This window comes from Coregonus clupeaformis, chromosome 17 (assembly GCF_020615455.1).
Source record: "Coregonus clupeaformis isolate EN_2021a chromosome 17, ASM2061545v1, whole genome shotgun sequence".
NCBI lineage: Eukaryota > Metazoa > Chordata > Actinopteri > Salmoniformes > Salmonidae > Coregonus > Coregonus clupeaformis.
The window spans coordinates 37549290-37573559 of record NC_059208.1 but is presented as its reverse complement, the minus strand read 5'-3'; the positions used below and the strand labels follow the sequence as shown (position 1 = coordinate 37573559).

The window sequence follows — 24270 nt, the reverse complement described above, 5'->3', positions numbered from 1 at the left end:
AGTACTACTGATCATAATTTGGTATTGGTCTATAATACAATATGCAAGATTTCGTTTTAACAGGCTCTGCATACCTTTTTAGAAGAGCGCGCTCTGATCAGGTTTCCTGAGCCAAGACGAATAGTTGATTTCTCCAGGATTTTCAGGTCACTCTTCCGTCTGTTTTTAGATCGATGATTTGCCTTTTCCTCTCGCACCAACTTTTAGATCGAATTAAAAACCATTCGGCACCACTCCCGCTCTATCCTGTATTTTTTGATCTAGATATTCATTAAACTTGAGTTTTGGGACGGTAGTGGTTGCCATGGTTATACAGTTTTTTTTTTACTATCTTGGTGCTCTTAGCCCGTCACTGGCCGAATCCAGCAATGTATTCTTGGCGCTGACTGAGATTTATCTCTGATGTCCCACCCTCGTACACAAAAAATGTTCAATACTTTATTATTAGGAATTATTTTGCAAAAGGTATTATTGTTTTTCAATTATTCGAATTATTATATATTTTCCCAAAAGGTATCAGAACCGCCCTTTTGGAACAATATATTAACAAACTCAAGCGCTCCCAAAATAATTATCAATTTAATTTTAGGAATTATTTAGCAAAAGTTATTATTGTTTTTCAGTTATTCGAGTTATTATATATTTTCCCAAAAGGTATCAGAATCGCCCTTTTGGAACAATATATTAACAAACTCGAGCGCTTCCAAAATAATTATCAATTTAATTTTAGGAATTATGAAAATACCAACACCACAAGAGGGAAAAAGTTCAAGTCAGCTTTTAGCGCAGCGGCTACATAACAGGCAAAATAGGACTCGGTGGTCCTCTTAAAAGTTATCCACTAGTTAGTCTCATGAAACGGCCAATCTTACACAACATTCAGGTTATCATTTCAACAATTACATTTTCATTACATATCAGCATCAACACACGAATTCAGTTTAAGTTCCTCACAGTACATATAGTTGAGTGCCACGTCAACCAATTGCCCGACTATCTGAACTTGTATTTTTATTTTTATTTTTTTTGATTCTCCTCAAGGAGACTCCCAGTCGTTTAAACCATTCAACTGGCGTCTAGTCGGGAGAACCTTTTCTGGACTTGGATTCTCACGGAATTAACTCAACCCGACTATCTGAATCTTTTTATCAAGTCACCAGATCCTTCTCTTGTGGATCAAATAAAAGGGGTCCATCGCTTGTGGACCAAAACCTCTGTAATAGGCTCCTCACTAGAAAGCCGCATTTCAACAGAAAATAAAACCACTGTAACTAGACTTCTTCTCTTAGAGTCACATTTCAACAGTAAAAACCTAAGATTTCAGATATCAACAGTAAAAAATAAAAGGGTCCGTCTCTCGTGAACCACAACCTCTGTAACTAGACTCCTCCCCTAGAGAGTCACATTTCAACAGTAAAAACCTAAAGAATTCAGATATCTTTACATATGTGCCTTTTGAGTCATAATAGATATGTTATAAATTTTACAGTAATCCATACTCACGCCCAGTACTACTGATCATATAATTTGGTTTATCCTACAATACAATATGCAGATTTTGTTTTAACAGGTTCTGCTTACCTTTGTATTGACGTCGGTTTAGATCAGTTTCCTGAGGCGAGCTGGATTCCCGGCTGCTCCTGCGGACAGGTCACCCGTCCCTTTCAGATCCGTCTCTTACTTGTCTCCTGTCTCTATCAACTTTTATGGACCGAATTCAGAGTTAGAAAACCACCCTCTGCTACCAATTTTGTTGATGATCACAAGTTTACTGGAGAACGGAGACCAAGTAGAGACTTTCGGACAAGGTGGATAATTGTATAATATAAGGCAGTTTATTCAGAGGTAAAGATATCTGTAAATCGCGTGCACGGACCCGTTCGTCAACCTCGTAGGGAGATATCTGAGAGCGAGCCCCTAAACATTGTGTGCTGACATTTTATACAATAAAATAAAGTAGGTTGATTCTAGTAGTTCTGATCTTCTGATTGGTCCTGATGAGTTGGTCGAGGTCACCTCCATTGCATTGGCTCTGAGTCGGGTTCTCTGTCTTCAGATGTTCAGCCTAAGAGAAGGGGGTTTTTGTGTGTGTGTGTGCTTAACAATGATGATGTGTGTGTGTGTGTGCGTGTGTGTATGTGTGTGTGTGTGTGTGTGTGTGTGTGTATGTGTGTGTATGTTTAACAATGATGATGTGTGTGTGTGTGTGTATATAGTGTGTGTGTGTGTGTGTGTGTGTGTGTGTGTATGTGTGTGTATGTTTAACAATGATGATGTGTGTGTGTGTGTGTGCGTGTGTGTGTGTGTGTGTGTGTGTGTGTGTGTGTGTATGTGTGTGTATGTTTAACAATGATGATGTGTGTGTGTGTGTGTGTGTGTGTATGTGTGTGTGTGTGGGGGGTGTGTGTGTGTATGTCCTCAGAGCAAGAAGTCGTGAGTTGGGAGAACTGAGAGACCTATGGCGTGGGTGTTGTCCATAGCCACCTGCTGATAAGGCCGACAAGATAGAAGTCTTTGTGCATTGTATTAAATACAAAGGCCCAACACAAGATGGGTCATGCACAAGATTTTAGTCAGACCAAGCTATAACATTATATATATTTACTACGACAAGAGTTTGGAATCTGATTGATTGATTGCTTCTGTGGACAGGTGTCTTTTATATAGGTAACAAACTGAGATTAGGAGCACTCCCTTTAAGAGTGTGCTCCTAATCTCAGCTCATTACCTGTATAAAAGACACCTGGGAGCCAGAAATCTTTCTGATTGAGAGGGGGTAAAATACTTATTTCCCTCATTAAAATGCAAATCAATTTATAACATTTTTGACATGCGTTTTTCTGGATTTTTTTGTTATTCTGTCTCTCGCTGTTCAAATAAACGTACCATTAAATGTATAGACTGATCATGTCTTTGTCAGTGGGCAAACGTACAAAATCAGCAGGGGATCAAATACTTTTCTCCCTCACTGTATATATATATATAAAAGTTGTCTTTTTTCTCCAAATTTGAAATTGACCCAAACCCTGTCCTGTCCTCCCTCAGGTGATGAGCCAAGCAGAGGGCCAACAGAAGAACCTGGTCCAGTCCATCGAGTCCCTCCCCACGCGAGGGCCCCTTTCCTGCCTGGACCAGGACCTCCTGCTCCTCAAAGCCACGTCGGCCGCCACCCTGAGCTGCCTGGGAGAGTGCCTGAACATCCTGCAACAGACCCAGCCCCACAGCCAGCCCCAGGCCTCCCAGGCCAACCACATCCGCGGTCCCCCCTCCGGTGAGTCTGCCACAGGCATCTCCCTCCTGGCGTTGGCCCCCCCGTCCCCCCTTCCAGACCCAGACAGCGGCAGCAAGGGCCACATGAACATGCAGGTAGAATGTGGCCCTTGCCCTTATCAAACTGGAGCCATGAACTTGAGTGTGTGTAATAAATGTTGTTGAATGTTGCATCCGTGTTGTTGTTTGTTGTTGTGTTTCTTTCATAGTTTGTAGTTTTGGTCATGTTCTTTTTTTATTTATGTATTTATTTCATAAATGTTTCTGTTATGTCTTGTGTCCTCATCAATGGCATTGATATTATTCCTTCTCAAACAAATAATTATGTGTGTGTGTGTGTGTGTGTGTGTGTGTATTTATGGTCGATATTGTTTACAACAGGTTAACAAAAGCATGTTGGTGTCCGTTAGCCAGTGTATGTCAGAAAATGATGTGGGGGGGTCCATGTTTGTGTGTGTGTATGAAAGAGCCTACTACAATAGAACTATGCACTTGAACGTTTCCACTGGAGGTAATCTATGCCAAATACACAAAGGTGCCTACAACTCGATCTATCTGCCATGTTAACCCTCTCTGTGCCAGAACATGGATCCAATAAATATCTTTCAAAACAAACCTCTCACAGCCTTAGAGTGCTTCTATGTGTATCTATGGCCTCCTCTGTTGGGCATAGGGGTGGGTTGATGGGTGTGGGAATGTACAATAAAAGGACTTGCTTGGATGGGTGAAGGTGTAAGTGCTCCTCAATACTGGCCTGCTATAGAATCAGCTTTCACCACCTATATTGATCATTAAATGCCCTGGACCAGCACTAAGGGGTGAATCCTAACTTCCACTTAAGTCAAATTTTGCATTGACGTCAATGGAAGACTAACCGAACATTTGACTTAAGTGGAAGTTAGGTTTCGCCCCTTCAAGAAAACCTTCCATCTTTTCCCATTTTACTACTAGTTCAGGGTCAGTTTCTGTTTTAAATACATGGTTATATTTGACATAAGGTTGGGGTTGAGCTGACCCTAGAGCAGTACTTATGGACAACCAACATCCCTCTGGTGCAAGTAGATGTAATGGTTTGGGTGGGGATGAGGGTTGGGATGGGGGTTGTTTCTCTCAGTCTCCTTACGTCTTCTCTTCTGGTGTTCTCCTTATTTATGTCCTAACAGTCGCCCTGCCCTGTACGTCAGACAGGGGGTGGTGTGGAGTGGGACCGCCAGGCCGCAAGTACAAACCAGTTTCTTTCCACTGCCTTGCTCACAATGCGTCGTCTTGTTGGGGACATGCTATGCCCCGGCTCCGGCATGTGCCCCCCCATGCCCTAACAGATTTGTTTTGGGTGTTGGGTTTAAAGGGTAACCAGGGTGAAGGTGGCACTAGCATGGATGTATTCCAGATTAGGACTGTGGCACACTGGCGCTGGAGTGTTGGGTGGGGGGGCAACATCCATTCCACACTGTCCTGAGCCAACCCTTGCCACAGCCACTGCATGGGCAGGGTCAAATTGTTGCATGGCGCCCGCAAAGCGCCAAGCATGAGGTCGGACCACGAATTGGCTGACTGGCACGGTCCCTCCGGGTCACCCCCTTAGAATCCGTTTGGCACTGTGAGTACTGTATGCCTGGAGCTTTTTGAAGGTCTTTGTGAAACTTCCACAAACCCTGTACTTTCTATTGAGCTTCCTACTGAGTGATGATGTCATGGAGGATCTGGCTGCTTGTTGCTCTCTTGGTTCTCGTGCTCCCAAACAGCTTGCTGACGGCCCATTTGAAATGCTTAATGTGGAGCATTTCCTTTTTGGAGATCACAATCCATAAAGGAATGAATTGCCTTGCCAAGAGTTTTTATTTTATCCCCACTGTGAAAGAACTAGCAAATGTGCCATTTCTCCATTGGAATGGAACAAAGGGGCAAATCAAATGGCATTTCACACAAATGAATGAGAGGGCTGAGTGTGTTTGACTTCTTTCTTGTATGGGAGGTGGGGAGGAGGGAGATTGGCATAGTGTTGGGTGGGTAAAGCGGCACAAATGAGGAGTATTGAGGTCACAGCCCTGAAATGGAAGATAAAGCCATTTGAAACGCATACTGTAGTGCATGAATGTTTTTCCGTACAACACCCCTGGCCTGCAACACAACCCTGTTCACATGCATGCCTGTTTTCATTGACACACTCTCTGTTTTTAGGTGCTTCTTCTCTTTTTAGTGGTGCATCATCCTCATTGTGTGACTGTCACTAAACTCACAGCTATTCAGTGACAGCCACTGGATATCATCTAGATTTGATCAGGGAGGCCAAATTGATTAATGCCTGGCAGAGAAAATGTATTTTCTTTCCCCATAAGAATGGACAGCTGCAGTGATTTGTTCCCTACAATCCCTTTCTCACTCTCATGATCCACCTGAATAACACCTGCATAACTGCTTATAGAATAACAGCCCAAATTGCATCACATTTAAAAAAAGAAAAAAATAATCTTACAAAGGATATTTCATTACTTCCTTCACTTCTTATTTTTGTCCCTTTAACTAATACTACTATACATTATTTTAACTATAGACTAAATACGTAGAGAAAATGCAGCAAAGCAGGGACCTCAGCAATGCAAAATGCTGGACCTCAGCAGTGCTACCACTTCTTATACAGTACTCTCTTATGTGCATGTATTTTTTAATGGAGGACACCATTAAATACAGTAGGGTTTGCTGCCCACATTACTGAGGGCTCTGCCTGGCAGATCAACAGAAGCCTGCCTGGAGGGGAGTATCAAAGCACTCTGTCAGGTAGGAAAACCCTGGGCACCTCGCCAGTCGACTCAGCACAACTGGTCCCTCAATAATGGATATGAGAGAGTAGAGGGACGGTGCATTAGAGTTAACCCAATTTGAACTGGTGGAGGAATGGAATTTGGAAACAGGGTCCTTAGCAGCACTCTACTTACAGGGTAGAGGGTCTTGATTGCATGGACTTGCATTAGGTAGGCCGCAGCCTGCGTTTGAGCTCATCACACTAGATAAGTAGCTGAACTTGAGCTTTGTGTGGGTGTACACTAATTATAGACCTGAATCATGTGACTTGACCAATCACGTGTCAAGGTGGGCGCTGCAGCGCTTAGCAACTCAAAAGACACTATTTGCAGTGTCTTGATTGCATGGTCTTTCATTTGGTCGGATATTTGCATGGAAGTGGAACAAATGAAATACACAGGTTACAATTACCTCATCCTCTTTTTTTCTGGGAAGTCCTAATCATAGGCACAAACACAACACAAAGACATCTTGATCATAGTTGACAGTTTCCATAACTTGTTAATATTCTACATTTATTCACACAGTATGTAGGTCTAGTTCTTATCAAACACATTTCCAAATGACCATTGTCATTTTCATTGTTATGTTATTGTTTGTAAATGACCATTGTCATTTAAAATGTTATGTCAGAATGCATTGTTCCGTTTTGATTCTTCCTATGATTTTGGAAACTGCTCACTCGTCCCTGAGTGGAAGAATGTGATTGTTATTCTATTCTCTCTTCAATTTCACATTCCTTCCCATATTCTATTGCCTCATTGCAGAAGTCCTGTAAATGGTCTGTTAGTTTTCAATGAGACTTGTTATTGAAAGACACAAAACACCTTGTCAAAGGAAAGACATAGCCTTCAGATTAATAGTGCTACAAAAGAAAACATTCTCACAAAATAGTAGCAACAAAATAATTCGACTGGTGACCCTCAGGACAATGATTGCTCACCAGTCCTGCAGGCTCTTTCAGAACATTTTGTTTCTCATTTCGAGCTCCGATTTTTTTGTCATAGATTCTGCAAGTCAGCGCCGCAAGTCCATCATCCGTATACTCACACATACCCTCAAATTTCCTGTTGTCTTGTCTCTGTGTGGCAGATAGGCTCAGCTGGATCACCCTCATATCCCTATTCGACATCTATCTCTGTTGTTTTGTTTTTAAAAATGAAATAAAAAGCTATTTTGATTTCAAAAGAAAATAGAGAATGATGTGGATAGTTTACTGCTGGACACACCTTTTCTATTCATTTACTGTCCATACCGTCTATACACAACATTATATACTGTGTAAGTCAATCAATATACACTGAGTGTGCAAAACATTAGGACCACCTTCCTAATATTGAGTTGCACCCCTTTTTGCCCTCAGAATAGCCTCAATTTGTTGGGGCATGGACTCTACAAGGTGTTGAAAGCGTTCCACAGGGATGCTGGCCCATATTGACTCCAATGCTTCCCACGGTTGTGTGAAGTTGGCTGGATGTCTTTTGGATGGTGGACCATTGTTGATACACACAGTAAACTGTTGAGCATGAAACCCAGCAGCTTTCTTGACACAAACTGGTGCGCCTGGCACCTACTACCATACCCCGTTCAAAGGCACTTAAACCTTTTGTCTTGCCCATTCACCCTCTGAATGGCACACATACACAATCCAACTCAAGGCTTAAAGATCCTTCTTTAACCTGGATTTAACAAGTGACATCAATAAGGGATCATAACGTTCACCTGGATTTACCTGGTCAGTCTATGTCATGGAAAGAGTAGGTGTTCCTAATGTTTTGTACACTCAGTGTAAGTCAATCAAAAGGCTCAGATCCCAGCTGTCAGTGTACCCCCCTGAACGTGGTCAGAAATCAGTTGGTTCTGACCCTCTCCTATGCTCCTTTTGCAGATGGTGTTCCTGTGTGGACTGTACCAAAGTCGCCCTCGGGGGATCACCTGAAGAACGGTGGCCCGACCCCTCTACGCTCTGCCGAGCCCTCCCAAGCCCTCAGGAAAAAAAGCCCCCATGGTGCTGAGGTAAGGGAAGTTTTCCTCTCTCCCTCTCTCTCACTCACTCACACTCACTCATTTACTCACATACACACCTTACCATAATGCAGTATACTCTCACATATATTGGGCCTCTGTGGGTGTCTGTACACGTGTGTGTGCGTGTGTTGCATCCCCGGTTAAAGGGAGCGGGTTCTTTAGAAGCATCTCGAAATGGTGGTTTATTGTAACTTGACAGAGGAGATGACATGACTGCCTCCCAACACCTCTCCATCTGCGCCCGCTCTAAGGGTAGTAGAGGTATTACCCAGGCCATCAACCAATAAGGGCCTATCAATTAAGACATATTCAACCAATCATAAACATGCATACCTTGATCAAGTGCATGCACATTTTAACGAATGCACTGTGAGCATAACACTCTGTTGCTGTATATTCTCATGCACAACAGTGTGTTTTTGTCATGTGGTGCGTTCCCGCTTGAGAGAGAAATTCAGCGTATGTCCCCACCTTATCTAAGTCATGTCCTGTGTCAGAGCAAGGAAAGGAGATACAGTCAAATAAAATAAAGTAAAATAAAATTGTATTTGTAACGCACCAAATACAACAGGTGTAGACCCCACCGTGAAATGCTTACTTACAAGTCCTTAACCAACAATGCAGTTTTAAGAAAAATAAGAGTTAAGAAAATATTGATGAAATAAACTAAAGTAAAAAAAATAAGAGTAACAATAAAATAACAATAACGAGGCTATATACAGGGGGTACAGATAACGAGTCAAAGTGCGGGGGTACAGGTTAGTCGAGGTAATGGAGGTATTCACTAACTATTAGTTAGTATTCACTAACTGTAAGTCGCTCTGGATAAGAGCGTCTGCTAAATGACTAAAATGTAAATGTAAAAAATGTAATATGTACATGTAGGTAGGGGTAAAGGGACTATGCACGGTCGGGCCACCGTTCTTCAGGTGCTCTCCCGAGGGCGACTTTGGTACAGTACACACAGGAACACCATCTGCAAAGGGAGCATAGAGGATCTGCTGTGTTGTGGGTCCCAGAGACAACTAAAGCCATAATTAATGTTTTAAAGAAGTTAAACAAAGCCTGTATCTTCACACATTACTACACATAATTTGCATATTAGATGTGCTTGTATTACTTTACCATGATGGGCTACTTTCAGGCATTTCCTGATAAGTGCACATACAGTTGAAGTTGGAAGTTTACATACACTTAGGTTGGAGTCATTAAAACTCGTTTTTCAACCACTCCACAAATGTCTTGTTAACAAACTATAGTTTTGGCAAGTCGGTTAGGACATCTACTTTGTGCACGACACAAGTAATTTTTCCAACAATTCTTCACAGACAGATTATTTCACTTATAATTCACTGTATCACAATTCCGGTGGGTCAGAAGTTTACATACACTAAGTTGACTGTGCCTTTAAACAGCTTGGAAAATTCTAGAAAATGATTTCATGGCTTTAGAAGCTTCTGATAGGCTAATTGACATCATTTGAGTCAATTGGAGGTGTACCTGTGGATGTATTCCAAGGCCTACCTTCAAACTCAGTGCCTCTTTGCTTGACATCATGGGAAAATCAAAAGAAATCAGCCAAGACCTCAGAAAAAATGTGTAGACCTCCACAAGTCTGGTTCATCCTTGGGAGCAATTTCCAAACGCCTGAAGGTACCACGTTCATCTGTACAAACAATAGTATGCAAGTATAAACACCATGGGACGTCATACTGCTCAGGAAGGAGACGCGTTCGGTCTCCTAGAGATGAACGTACTTTGGTGCGAAAAGTGCAAATCAATCCCAGAACAACAGCAAAGGACCTTGTGAAGATGCTGGAGGAAACCGATACAAAAGTATCTATATCCACAGTAAAACAAGTCTTATATCGACATAACCTGAAAGGCCGCTCAGCAAGGAAGAAGCCACTGCTCCAAAACCGGCATAAAAAAGCCAGACTGCGGTTTGCAACTGCACATGGGGACAAAGATCGTACTTTTTGTAGAAATGTCCTCTGGTCTGATTAAACAAAAATATAACTGTTTGGCCATAATGACCATCGTTATGTTTGGAGGAGAAAGGGGGTGGCTTGCAAGCTGAAGAACACCATCCCAACTGTGACGCACGGGGGTGGCAGCATCATGCTGTGGGGGTGCTTTGCTGCAGGTGGGACTGGTGCACTTCACAAAATAGATGGCATCATGAGGAAGGAAAATTATGTGGATATATTGAAACAACATCTCAAGACATCAGTCAGGAAGGAGGCCTACAAACCTGACTCAGTTACACCAGCTCTGTCAGGAATGGGCCAAAATTCACCCAACTTATTGTGGGAAGCTTGTGGAAGGCTACCCGAAACGTTTGACCCAAGTTAAACAATTTAAAGGCAATGCTACCAAATACTAATTGAGTGTATGTAAACTTCTGACCCACTGGGAATGTGATGAAAGAAATAAAAGCTGAAATAAATAGTTCTCTCTACTATTATTCTGACATTTCACATTCTTAAAATAAAGTGGTGATCCTTTTTTTACTAGGATTAAATGTCAGGAATTGTGAAAAACTGAGTTTAAATGTATTTGGCTAAGGTGTATGTAAACTTCCGACTTCAACTGTAAGTGCAGTCCTAATTCAAATGAATGATTTTTAATCGCTCTGGACATTCACAAGTTGACTTTAGTGCCCATAGCATCAAAATACTGATGCTTATCCAGGGCGATGGAATATGATAAAATCAACTACACAACACCACACTAAACAATACATGAATTGCACTAGAACGGTGACAAACGGTGCCCACAAACTGTTAGGGCCTACATAAAGCTGTCACAACAGCAGTCCCAACATTTTACCACTGCTACACCTGGCTATCAGCGGAGCGAAACAGTTCATTCAGCCTCAGCCTTTAAAAAAACATAGCTGATATGACTGACTATGGTTTCTAATGACAATTGAGATTTACAAACTATGGCATAAGGGGACGACAAGCGGATAAGAGGCAATCCGTAATTTCGATTAAGACATGAATGATCGAGCTAGGACGGACGTAGTCAATATAACTATTTGTTTAGCACTTTTGAAATGTACAGCGACAGAATTCAGAACATTGGCCGTTCTTACAGTGTTCTCCCTGTACACCAAGTCAGAAACTTAAGATAAATAAAGGGGGCATATAAGCAGAGAATGAAAGCTCTTAAAATATTCGATGATTACATTTCTCTAAAACAGGTTATAGGCTACATGTGCACCACCAAATCAGAACAGTGGGCGAAATTCAAAGGGGTATATAGACCAAATTATTAGGATGAAGCACATGGGCTACTAAAAGCTTACTACACAACATACACTTAGTATTACTTTCTTAGCTACAGTATACATATCTCCCAGGCATATTACATAATTTATGCAGCAGCATACAAGACATTTTTGGACTCACTTTGTTGTGCTGTGCTCACTTGAACAGGAAGGTTGGCGCGGCGGTTCTTCGTGGGCAAATTTTGTCATCAAAGTCTGGCATTCTCTGGATTTATGGTGCTTTCAAGACAACTGGGAACTCGGGGGGAAAAAAACAATTTTGAATCATGATGATGTCATTGATCTTCAGGTCGTAGCTCTAGAAAGAGGCCCAAGGTCCGGATTTACAATTCCGAGTTGGACGACGGTTCAAAACGTATTTTCCCGACTTCCAAGTTGTCTTGAACTCACTGAGGTCAAGTTTTTCGCAGTTCCGAGTTAACAGTTGTTTTGAGCGCGGCAGAAATCATGCCTCATTGACACCATGGCAAATGTTGAATGTTTATCATTTTAAATTTGGAAAAGAGACCCTTAATCCCAGATTTGGGACCACACAGCCACTCCACTGAATAGCAGGCTAGTGATTGCTTTGCAATGCTTGCTGTTAGCCACTGTTACTGATTTCTTCCAAACCACTAATTGTTGAATTTGCGATTTCCAACTTGTTGTGTAATGTTTATGTCCAATGGCCGATGAGCACCGATACGTTTTATCTATAATTTATCTTCATTATTTCTCTTCATATGACAAGGATTAAAAAGGATTTGCCAGTAGATTGTCGACTTGATTCATGATGATGACTGCTAGCGAAGATTTTGAAAGTATGATGTTGACATGATCAGTCCAATCAAAGCTACTTTAGATATAACATGATTTGATGTCATTTTATCTGTGGCCAAAGACCTTGAGCCTTCTTGGATGGGCACTTCTAATGTAACTCTATGGCAGCACCCATGGGGCTTGAATTTTCGAGCTCTACCCTTAGACTTGGCGGTGACGTACTGTCCCCCTCCGTATTTTCCGCTGGCTGCCCCACCACCACAGAAAGCACTGAGCTAGACTGAAATACCTGCATTTTGGAGCTGCCTTACTCAAGAAAGCAAAAAAAGACCATGTTTGTATGCGGCTTTATTAACTCAATTATTATTATTTATTTTTTACATTGTTTGCAAACTGATATGTGACACGTATTAATGCCAAAATAACATGGAAAACAGGAAACCCTCCCAAATAAAGAATGACTGGTCGCCACTGTCGCATACACATATTTAGCAGATGTTGTTGCGGGTGTAGTGAAATGCTTGTGTTCCTAACTCCAACAGTGCAGTAATATCTAACAATTCACAACAATACGCACAAACCTAAAAGTAAAAGAATGGAATTAAGAAATATATAAAGTCTGGAGTATAAATGTATATACAGTGAGGGAAAAAGGTATTTGATCCCCTGCTGATTTTGTATGTTTGCCCACTGACAAAGAAATGATCAGTCTATAATTTTAATGGTAGGTTTATTTGAACAGTGAGAGACAGAATAACAACAAAAGAATCCAGAAAAACGCATGTCAGAAATGTTATAAATTGATTTGCATTTTAATGAGGGAAATAAGTATTTGACCCCCTCTCAATCAGAAAGATTTCTGGCTCCCAGGTGTCTTTTATACAGGTAACGAGCTGAGATTAGGAGCACACTCTTAAAGGGAGTGCTCATAATCTCAGCTTGTTACCTGTATAAAAGACACCTGTCCACAGAAGCAATCAATCAATCATATTCCAAACTCTCCAACATGGCCAAGACCAAAGAGCTCTCCAAGGATGTCAAGGACAAGATTGTAGACCTACACAAGGCTGGAATGGGCTACAAGACCATCGCCAAGCAGCTTGGTGAGAAGGTGACAACAGTTGGTGCGATTATTCGCAAATGGAAGAAACACAAAATAACTGTCAACTCCCTCGGCCTGGGGCTCCATGCAAGATCTCACCTCGTGGAGTTGCAATGATCATGAAAACGGTGAGGAATCGGCCCAGAACTACACGGGAGGATCTTGTCAATGATCTCAAGGCAGCTGGGACCATAGTCACCAAGAAAACAATTGGTAACACACTACGCCGTGAAGGACTGAAATCCTGCAGTGCCCGCAAGGTCCACCTGCTCAAGAAAGCACATATACAGGGCCGTCTGAAGTTTGCCAATGAACATCTGAATGATTCAGAGGAGAACTGGTTGAATGTGTAGTGGTCAGATGAGACCAAAATCGAGCTTTTTGGCATCAACTCAACTCGCCGTGTTTGGAGGAGGAGGAATGCTGCCTATGACCCCAAGAACACCATCCCCACCGTCAAACATGGAGGTGGAAACATTATGCTTTGAGGGTGTTTTTCTGCTAAGGGGAGAGGACAACTTCACCGCATCAAAGGGACGATAGACGGGGCAATGTACCATCAAATCTTGGGTGAGAAGCTCCTTCCCTCAGCCAGGGCATTGAAAATGGGTCGTGGATGGGTATTCCAGCATGACAATGACCCAAAACACACAGCCAAGGTAACAAAGGAGTGGCTCAAGAAGAAGCACATTAAGGTCCTGGAGTGGCCTAGCCAGTCTCCAGACCTTAATCCCATAGAAAATCTGTGGAGGGAGCTGAAGGTTCGAGTTGCCAAACATCAGCCTCGAAACCTTAATGACTTGGAGAAGATCTGCAAAGAGGAGTGGAACAAAACCCTCCTGAGATGTGTGCAAACCTGGTGGCCAACTACAAGAAACGTCTGACCTCTGTGATTGCCAACAAGGGTTTTGCCACCAAGTACTAAGTCATGTTTTGCAGAGGGGTCAAATACTTATTTCCCTCATTAAAATGCAAATCAATTTATAACATTTTTGACATGCGTTTTTCTGGATTTTTTTGTTGTTATTCTGTCTCTCACTGTTCAAATAAACCTAACATTAAAATTATAGACTGATCATGTCTTTGTCAGTGGGCAAACATACAAAATCAGCAGGGGATCAAATACTTTTTTCCCTCACTGTATGTGATGGGATGTATAGACATTATGGACAGTATGTGGATAGAACATTTTGTATATCTGTAGAATACATAGGAAAGAATAGTATATATACAGGAATAGTTGAATAATACAGCAGCAGTTGTAAAACAAATACTAAATTTACGCTATCAGCACTGCCTGTGATTATCATTGCGCTTCCAAGTTCCAACTGTGGCTAAAAGATACAGTATATCTTGAATTTACTCAGCATGTTGAGGATGCACCTACTGTATTTTGTGGTAGGATGGATGTGCATATCTGTTCTTAGAGCATTTTCAAAACGACAAAAAGGCAGCCTTTATGATCCAAATGAAAAACGGACTTCCGTGAATATCTAATAGAACAGTGGAGTTACAATGTCACAGAAATCGCTCTGTCATTTGAGTCACATTGTACTTTGATTCTGACATCTTATTATTCCATCACTCCAGTTTAATGATATTTTACATTCAGAATGAGACCAAGATTAATGATGAGATTGTCCCCTCTAACACATTAGCTGTCATGCTAAGTCATAATAACCATGTCAAATGTTACAATTATAACATTATTTTGTCATAAATCCTTGTCATTACAGATTAATTCTAGCCTCGTAATTACCAGACTGATTATCGCTGCGCTATTATATCCGTGCAGCGTTTAATGTAAACTCGCGGGATCAGGCGGCTCACGAGGATAGATTAATTAAGCACCCATGTCAGCACACCATCTCAATCAGGTTGAATGGGGGGGGAATAGTGACTTTTTGATCTTGATGCGTGCTGAGAATAATTGCAATCCAGACAAACGCTATCATGAGGTTACAACAGGTATTATAAACCAGACTTGTAAGTTAGAATGATTGAAATGTAATGTGACAGGCTTTGTATGGCAAAATAATAATTTGTAATAGACAGAGGACTGTAATCGCGTAATGTGTCTCTGTGGTGACATGTACTACTCTATGGATTCCCTGTACTTTTTCTTTGTAATAAGTAAAATATTGATAATAGGACAAAGTAAAATTATCCATGCTTAAGGCAGTCACAGTGCCTTGCAAAAGTAATCATACCCCTTGGCGTTTTTCCTATTTTGTTGCATTACAACCTGTAATTTAAATGGATTTTTATTTGGATTTCATGTAATGGACATACACAAAATAGTCCAAATTGGTGAAGTGAAATGAAAAAAATAACGTGTTTCAAAAAAGTATAAAAAATAAATAACGGAAAAGTGGTGCGTGCATATGTATTCACCCCCTTTGCTATGAAGCCCCTAAATAAGATCTGGTGCAACCAATTACCTTCAGAAGTCACATAATTAGTTAAATAAAGTCCAACTGTGTGCAATCTAAGTGTCACATGATCTGTCACATGATCTCAGTATATATACACACCTGTTCTGAAAGGCCCCAGAGTCTGCAACACCACCAAGCAAGGGGCACCACCAAGCAAGCGGCACCATGAAGACCAAGGAGCTCTCCAAACAGGTCAGGGACAAAGTTGTGGAGAAGTACAGATCAGGGTTGGGTTATAAAAAAATATCAGAAACTTTGAACATCCCATGGAGCACCATTAAATCCATTATAAAAAAATTGAAAGAATATGGCACCACAACAAGCCTGCTAAGAGAGGGCCGCCCACCAAAACTCACGGACCAGGCAAGGAGGCCATTAATCAGAGAGGCAAGAGACCAAAGATAACCCTGAAGGAGCTGCAAAGCTCCACAGCAGAGATTGGAGGATCTGTCCATAGGACCACTTCAAGCCGTACACTCCACAGAGCTGGGCTTTACTGAAGAGTAGCCAGAAAAAAGCAATTGCTTAAAGAAAAAAATAAGCAAACACGTTTCGTGTTCGCCAAAAGGCATGTGGGAGACTCCCCAAACATATGGAAGAAGTCACTCTGGTCAGATGAGACTAAAATTGAACTTTTTGGCCATCAAGGAAAACGCTATATCTGGCGCAAACCCAACACCTCTCATCACCCAGAGAACACCATCTCCACAGTGAAGCATGGTGGTGGCAGCATTATGCTGTGGGGATGTATTTCATCGGCAGGGACTGGGAAACTGGTCAGAATTGAAGGAATGATGGATGGCTCTAAATACAGGGAAATTGTGGAGGGAAACCTGTTTCAGTCTTCCAGAGATTTGAGACTGGGATGGAGGTTCACCTTCCAGCAGGACAATGACCCTAAGCATACTGCTAAAGCAACACTCAAGTGGTTTAAGGGGAAACATTTAAATGTCTTGGAATGGCCTAGTCAAAGCCCAGACCTCAATCCAATTGAGAATCTGTGGTATGACTTAAAGATTGCTGTACACCAGCGGAACCCATCCACCTTGAAAGAGCTGTAGCAGTTTTGCCTTGAAGAATGGGCAAGAATCCCAGTGGCTAAATGTGCCAAGCTTATAAAGACATACCCCAAGAGACTTGCAGCTGTAATTGCTGCAAAAGGTGGCTCTACAAAGTATTTACTTTGGGGGGGTGAATAGTTATGCATGCTCAAGTTTTCAGTTTTTTTGTCTTATTTCTTGTTTGTTTCAAAAGAAAAAATATTTTGCATCTTCAAAGTGGTAGGCATGTTGTGTAAATCAAATGATACAAACCCCCCAAAAATCCATTTTAATTCTAGGTTGTAAGGCAAGAAAATAGGAAAAATGCCAAGGGGGGTGAATACTTTCGCAAGACACTATAATTTTAAATTGTGACAACTGTTTAAAAAAAAGTATATACTAGGCCTACAATTGAACTACGTCTGATATAATTACCACACAGTCTCATTTTGCAGAGGGTGTTAGGGAAGTCAATGGGGATGTTTGATATGGTCAGTTGACTTGGTGTGTGTTGACAGGATAAATCAATGGTTATGTGTGGTGGTGCTGGTGCCGGCCTCATCTGGACTCTCTCCCATTTGGCTTGGGGCTTCCCTATGATCAAATCCCTTATGACTGTGATGTATAAAGCATTTCAAGTGAGTGCTCGGAATTGGTGTTTGTTCGATGGCAGTTACTCAATACAAGTGTTTTTTTGGGGGGGGAGGGGTCTAGTCATCTGCACATATTTCTGTGGACTATTGCTAAACATTACAAAGTAGTCACAGAACTTTGCTAATGTGGCAGAGTTAGAGAAGAGGTAGAGAGTCTGGTTAGAGTCTGTTTTTGTATTACATGCAGAAAAGTTGTTTTGGAAGTCTGCTTTGTTGAATGCCATATACAGTAAATATTTAATTTGCCAACATTTTCTGTCCTGTGTATCTGGACTAGACTGCATCTCTAGAGTATTTGTCTATATCTCTAAATGTACCCATAGGTCACAGCATTAGAGTCCACCAAAAACAATCACAACTTGCAACATTCTGCTAATTCAACCAGACTGTGTGTCTAGACTAGCAGCTAGCTACTCCTCCAACCCCCCTTTGTTCTGAAGTGTGAAACCAACATTTCATTAGCAGTTCTAGAACTGGAGTGGCATGTCGAGGAAGAGGGCAGAGAGGAGATGGAGCTAACTGCCAAGGCTCATTAGCCCAGCTTGACACATACTTTTATCTTCTAATGATAGCCGACACCCTCATATATTCTCGATTAATTATTCTCGCTCCAATCAGGGAAGACAGAGCGTCTGCCATCTTCTGCTTCTGCCTTAGTAAGGAGAGAAGTTAAGAAGGAGTTTGAGATTTGAGGAAGGGATTCAGTTGAGTTGAGATGATAGAGGTGGCTAATGGATGTGGTGGATAGAGTGATTGACAGGGTAAATGTGCTAGTCAGAACTGCAGGGATGAACTTGGTAGAGGTCAGAGGAGCTGGTGTCAAGCCTGCCACCTGGTGGCTTTGAAATATAATGTAGCCACAGCATCATACCTCTTTGCTGAGGTTCTTTTTACTCTATGGAAGCCATTCTCATTATGGGATATAGGCTATACTATGGCCTACTGTAGGACATACAAGTGTCTTTGTCCCAGCCGATGTGGTTTGATGGCTCTTAAATGCAAGGAGATTTATGCAGTATGCAGTATTACTCTTTAGTCCTTTCACACACCTTGACTAGTCTGTGACATTGCCTTTGTAACCCCATACACAAGCTAAAGTGAAGTGGATAGCTCTTGGAGTTCCCATACACTCTTGACTCTATGCTTATTCTCCGTTTAAAGCAGCATCAGTATCATTCGACTTGTTCATCTGATTCTTTCAGGAACACAGAAGCCATAAGAACATGGTGTTTAACATCAGGAGAAAGCACTTCATCGCCTGGCAGGGGGACAGATTGTTGAGGACAAACAGGATTTCCAATACCCCTTGCAATATTTTGGCAGGTATAATACAATAGCCCCCACATCACTATTCTTTATGCAGAGTAGACTGCTAGTAGAAGAATAATGACAGCTATTTCATTCAATTCCTCATACCAGAGAGGCTAAAAAATAGATCTGTATTTTGCTGTAACTTTGAAACTTGGATAATGGCTGAACAACACATTTATTTGCTGGTCAAATTTATCTGGACAGGGCTCTGTAATCAAAACGATGGATCACAGAGTATTCAGAATACAATACTTTTGTGATGTTTACTTTGTTTAAAGGGGAAGTTCCCCCAAAAACACTTCTGGGACCTTCATATCACTTGCCTGGCCATTTATTTGTACCCCAGACTGTTTTTAGGTGCGTTGCTTGAGTATTTAGATGTAGCTAATAAGCGGATTCTACCCTCCCCATAGAAACCCCATTCAACGTCAAAGTCCATCATACAGTGGGGAAAAAAAGTATTTAGTCAGCCACCAATTGTGCAAGTTCTCCCACTTAAAAAGATGAGAGAGGCCTGTAATTTTCATCATAGGTACACGTCAACTATGACAGACAAATTGAGAGAAAAAAATCCAGAAAATCACATTGTAGGATTTTTTATGAATTTATTTGCAAATGATGGTGGAAAATAAGTATTTGGTCACCTACAAACAAGCAAGATTTCTGGCTCTCACAGACCTGTAACTTCTTCTTTAAGAGGCTCCTCTGTCCTCCACTCGTTACCTGTATTAATGGCACCTGTTTGAACTTGTTATCAGTATAAAAGACACCTGTCCACAACCTCAAACAGTCACACTCCAAACTCCACTATGGCCAAGACCAAAGAGCTGTCAAAGGACACCAGAAACAAAATTGTAGACCTGCACCAGGCTGGGAAGACTGAATCTGCAATAGGTAAGCAGCTTGGTTTGAAGAAATCAACTGTGGGAGCAATTATTAGGAAATGGAAGACATACAAGACCACTGATAATCTCCCTCGATCTGGGGCTCCACGCAAGATCTCACCCCGTGGGGTCAAAATGATCACAAGAACGGTGAGCAAAAATCCCAGAACCACACGGGGGGACCTAGTGAATGACCTGCAGAGAGCTGGGACCAAAGTAACAAAGCCTACCATCAGTAACACACTACGCCGCCAGGGACTCAAATCCTGCAGTGCCAGACGTGTCCCCCTGCTTAAGCCAGTACATGTCCAGGCCCGTCTGAAGTTTGCTAGAGTGCATTTGGATGATCCAGAAGAGGATTGGGAGAATGTCATATGGTCAGATGAAACCAAAATATAACTTTTTGGTAAAAACTCAACTTGTCGTGTTTGGAGGACAAAGAATGCTGAGTTGCATCCAAAGAACACCATACCTACTGTGAAGCATGGGGGTGGAAACATCAAGCTTTGGGGGCGGTTTTTCTGCAAAGTATCGTGAGATTTTGAGTGAAATCCTCCTTCCATCAGCAAGGGCATTGAAGATGAAACGTGGCTGGGTCTTTTAGCATGACAATGATCCCAAACACACCGCCCGGGCAACGAAGGAGTGGCTTCGTAAGAAGCATTTCAAGGTCCTGGAGTGGCCTAGCCAGTCTCCAGATCTCAACCCCATAGAAAATCTTTGGAGGGAGTTGAAAGTCTGTGTTGCCCAGCAACAGCCCCAAAACATCACTGCTCTAGAGGAGATCTGCATGGAGGAATGGGCCAAAATACCAGCAACAGTGTGTGAAAACCTTGTGAAGACTTACAGAAAACGTTTGACCTGTGTCATTGCCAACAAAGGGTATATAACAAAGTATTGAGAAACTTTTGTTATTGACCAAATACTTATTTTCCACCATAATTTGCAAATAAATTCATAATAAATCCTACAATGTGATTTTCTGGAGAACAAAATTCTCATTTTGTCTGTCATAGTTGACGTGTACCTATGATGAAAATTACAGGCCTCTCTCATCTTTTTAAGTGGGAGAACTTGCACAATTGGTGGCTGACTAAATACTTTTTTTCCCCACTGTAAATACCTTCCAAACACACTGCTCCGGCCCAGTAATGACTTTCTAGGCACAATACATTTTCCGCTAACTTATTTGAGTAGGCTAATATTTACCAATGTATTTTGGTATTGAAATCCTGGAAGTAGATTAATGCGCGCCACAAGTCGGGACTTCTTTTTCTCCCCAATTTCGATCTTGTCTCATTGCTGCAACTCCCCAACGGGCTCAGGAGAGGCGAAGGTGGAGTCATGTGCCCTCCGAAACATGACCCGCCTAACCATGCTCCTTAACACCCGCCAGCTTAACCCAGAAGCCAGCCGGGTTAAGAGGAAACACCATTCAACTAGCGACCGGGGACAGCCTGCAGGCACCCGGCCCGCCAAACCCTCCCCTAACCCGGACGACGCTGGGCCAATTGTGCGACGTCCTATGAGACTCCCGGCCATGGCCGGATGTGGCACAGCCCCGGAATGAACCCAGATCTGTAGTAATGCAGTGCCTTAGACCGCTGTGCCACTGGGGAGGACCCTCAGTCATCCTAAAAGTCGCTAGAAGTCACTAAATGACGCCATCACCTAATTTGCATAATTGGCCATGTGCATGTAATTGTGATGGACGCTGTAGGAGAGAGGAATAACGTTGTGGGAGAGACAAAAAGTGAGCAAAAAACACCCTACATTTACATCAGCCAGCGGCGGCTTCCCGCATGCGCGATTCATTTGCAGTCTGGACACGGAGGGGTGAACATTTCCTGCTCTGACTGCAGCTGGGAAGGACTGCTGCGCGAGGACTGGGCAGCCTGTGAGTGCTTTGGGACGGGGGTAACAAAGCACCCGCTGCTCGTTGAGAAGAGTAAGAACGATATGTGCTTTCACGTCAGAGTCTCCAAAAGTCTCCAATAACACCAGAAAAAGTCGCTAGATTTGTCACTAGTTGCTTTTTTGAAAATGTGTCGCTAGAGGGGTCTGAAAACTATATATATAGGACAAAGTCGCTAAGTTAGCAACACTGCTTGCTGTCGTCCTGACTTCCTTTCTTGAAGACCAATAGTAAGACACTCCTTCACACCGCCACCTGTAATGATAAATCTTAGAACCACGAAGAAGAGTATCAACGGATTACAGACAATATGGAAGACCTTTGCACTAGCACAAAGTAGGTCTTAGTTTTTTAAAATAGTTTTTACCTTTAAAAAAACACATTTAGTTTTCAATTCAATGCCGAGACACCAATTGTTGTTTATGTAAAGATAAATACACATAATGTTTTTATGCATTTTAGGTAATTTCGGAAATTTAGCATTTTGATATAAAAAGACAGAAATCTAAATACTCAAGCAATGGACCTAAAAACTGTCTGGGGTACTGACAAATATCCAGACAAGTGCTTTAAAGGGACCAGAAGTGTTTTTGAGTGAACTTCCCCTTTATTGACTTGGAACCCACAGGGTATAAGATTAAAAATGTAACTGAATACATTGAGGCATACATTGGCTTTGGCACTTGCCTTGACAGGCTAATTACATTTACATTCACTAACCCACACATCCCTCACACATTGCACTTGGACCTATACACACTTTCAAAAATACATTCAGTGGTCATTCCTCTCTCCAGTAGAGGGCAGCAGAAGATGGTGATGTGAATGAATGGATACTGCCAAGTACAAACATGTGAGATGTCATACACTGCAGTGGCTTGCGAAAGTATTCACCCCCCTTGGCATTTTTCCTATTTTGTTGCCTTACAACCTGGGAATTAAAATAGATTTTTTGGTGGGTGTGTATCATTTGATTTACACAACATGCCTACCACTTTGATGCAAAATATTTTTTAGCGTGAAACAAACAAGAAATAAGACAAAAAAACAGAACTTGAGCGCGCATAACTATTCATCCCCCCAAAGTCAATACTTTGTAGAGCCACCTTTTGCAGCAATTACAGCTGCAAGTCTCTTGGGGTATGTCTCTATAAGCTTGGCACATCTAGCCACTGGGATTTTTGCCCAATCTTCAAGGCAGAACTGCTCCAGCTCCTTCAAGTTGGATGGGTTCCGCAGGTGTACAGCAATCTTTAAGTCATACCACAAATTCTCAATTGGATTGAGGTCTGGGCTTTGACTAGGCCATTCCAAGACATTTACATTTTCCTTGATGGCCAAAAAGCTCAATTTTAGTCTCATCTGACCAGAGTACCTTCTTCCATATGTTTGGGGAGTCTCCCACATGCCTTTTGGCGAACACCAAACGTGTTTGCTTATTTCTTTCTTTAAGCAATGGCTTTTTTTCTGGCCACTCTTCCGTAAAGCGGTCCTATGGACAGATACTCCAATCTCCACTGTGGAGCTTTGCAGCTCCTTCAGGGTTATCTTTGGTCTCTTTGTTGCCTCTCTGATTAATGCCCTCCTTGCCTGGTCCGTGAGTTTTGGTGGGCGGCCCTCTCTTGGCAGGTTTGTTGTGGTGCCAATATCGTTCCAATTTTTAATAATGGATTTAATGGTGCTCCGTGGGATGTTAAAAGTTTCTGATATTTTTTTTATAACCCAACCCTGATCTGTATTTCTCCCCAACTTTGTCCCTGACCTGTTTGGAGAGCTCCTTGGTCTTCATGGTGCCGCTTGCTTGGTGGTGCCCCTTGCTTAGTGGTGTTGCGCAGACTCTGGGGTCTTTCAGAACAAGTGTATATATACTGAGATCATGTGACACTTAGATTGCACACAGGTGGAGTTTATTTAACTAATTATGTGACTTCTGAAGGTAATTGGTTGCACCAGATCTTATTTAGGGGCTTCATAGCAAAGGGGGTGAATACATATGCATGCACCACTTTTCTGTTATTTATTTTTTTGAATTTTTTGAAACAAGTAATTTTTTTTATTTCACTTCACCAATTTGGACTATTTTGTCCATTACATGAAATTCAAATAAAAATCTATTTAAATTACAGGTTGTAATGCAACAAAATAGGAAAAAAATCAAGGGGGAAGAATACTTTTGCAAGGCACTGTACATTACCAAAAGTATGTGGACACCTGCTTGTCGAACATCTCATTCCAAAATCATGGGCAGTATTATGGAGGTGGTCCCCCTTTGCTGCTATAACAGCCTCCACTCTTCTGGGAAGGCATTCCGCTAGATGTTGGAACATTGCAAGGGGTCTTGCTTCCATTCAGGCACAAGAGCATTAGTGAGATCAGGCACTGATGTTGGTGATTAGGCCTGGCTCGCAGTCAGCGTTCCAATTCATTCCAAAGGTGTTCGATGGGGTTGAGGTCCGGTATCTACAGTATGCAGGCCAGTCAAGTTCTTCCACACCGATCTCGACAAATCATATCTGTATGTGTATGGACCTCGCTTTGTGCATGGGGGCATTGTCATGCTGAAACAGGAAAGGGCCTTCCCCAAACTGTTGCCACAAAGTTGGAAGCACAGAATCGTCTAGAATGTCATTGTATGCTGTAGCGTTAAGATTTCCCTTCACTGGAACTAAGGGGCCTAGCCCGAACCTTGCATCCTCCAAACTCAGATCCGTCCGTCGGACTGCCAGATGGTGAAGCGTGATTCATCACTCCAGAGATCACGTTTCCACTGCTCCAG

At 42.1% G+C, this 24270-nt stretch overlaps 1 protein-coding gene across 3 annotated transcripts in view; it reads left to right on the top strand.

Moving 5' to 3' along the window:
• LOC121586340 (oxysterol-binding protein-related protein 10) overlaps positions 1-24270 on the top strand; it is a 145320-nt gene that overhangs the window by 94187 nt on the left and 26863 nt on the right. For all 3 annotated transcript variants that reach the window (XM_041902956.2, XM_041902955.1, XM_041902954.1), the window contains 2 exons: positions 3046-3271; positions 7961-8088. In XM_041902956.2, the coding sequence (XP_041758890.1) occupies positions 3046-3271; positions 7961-8088 (354 nt within the window). The remainder of the gene's footprint in view (positions 1-3045; positions 3272-7960; positions 8089-24270) is intronic.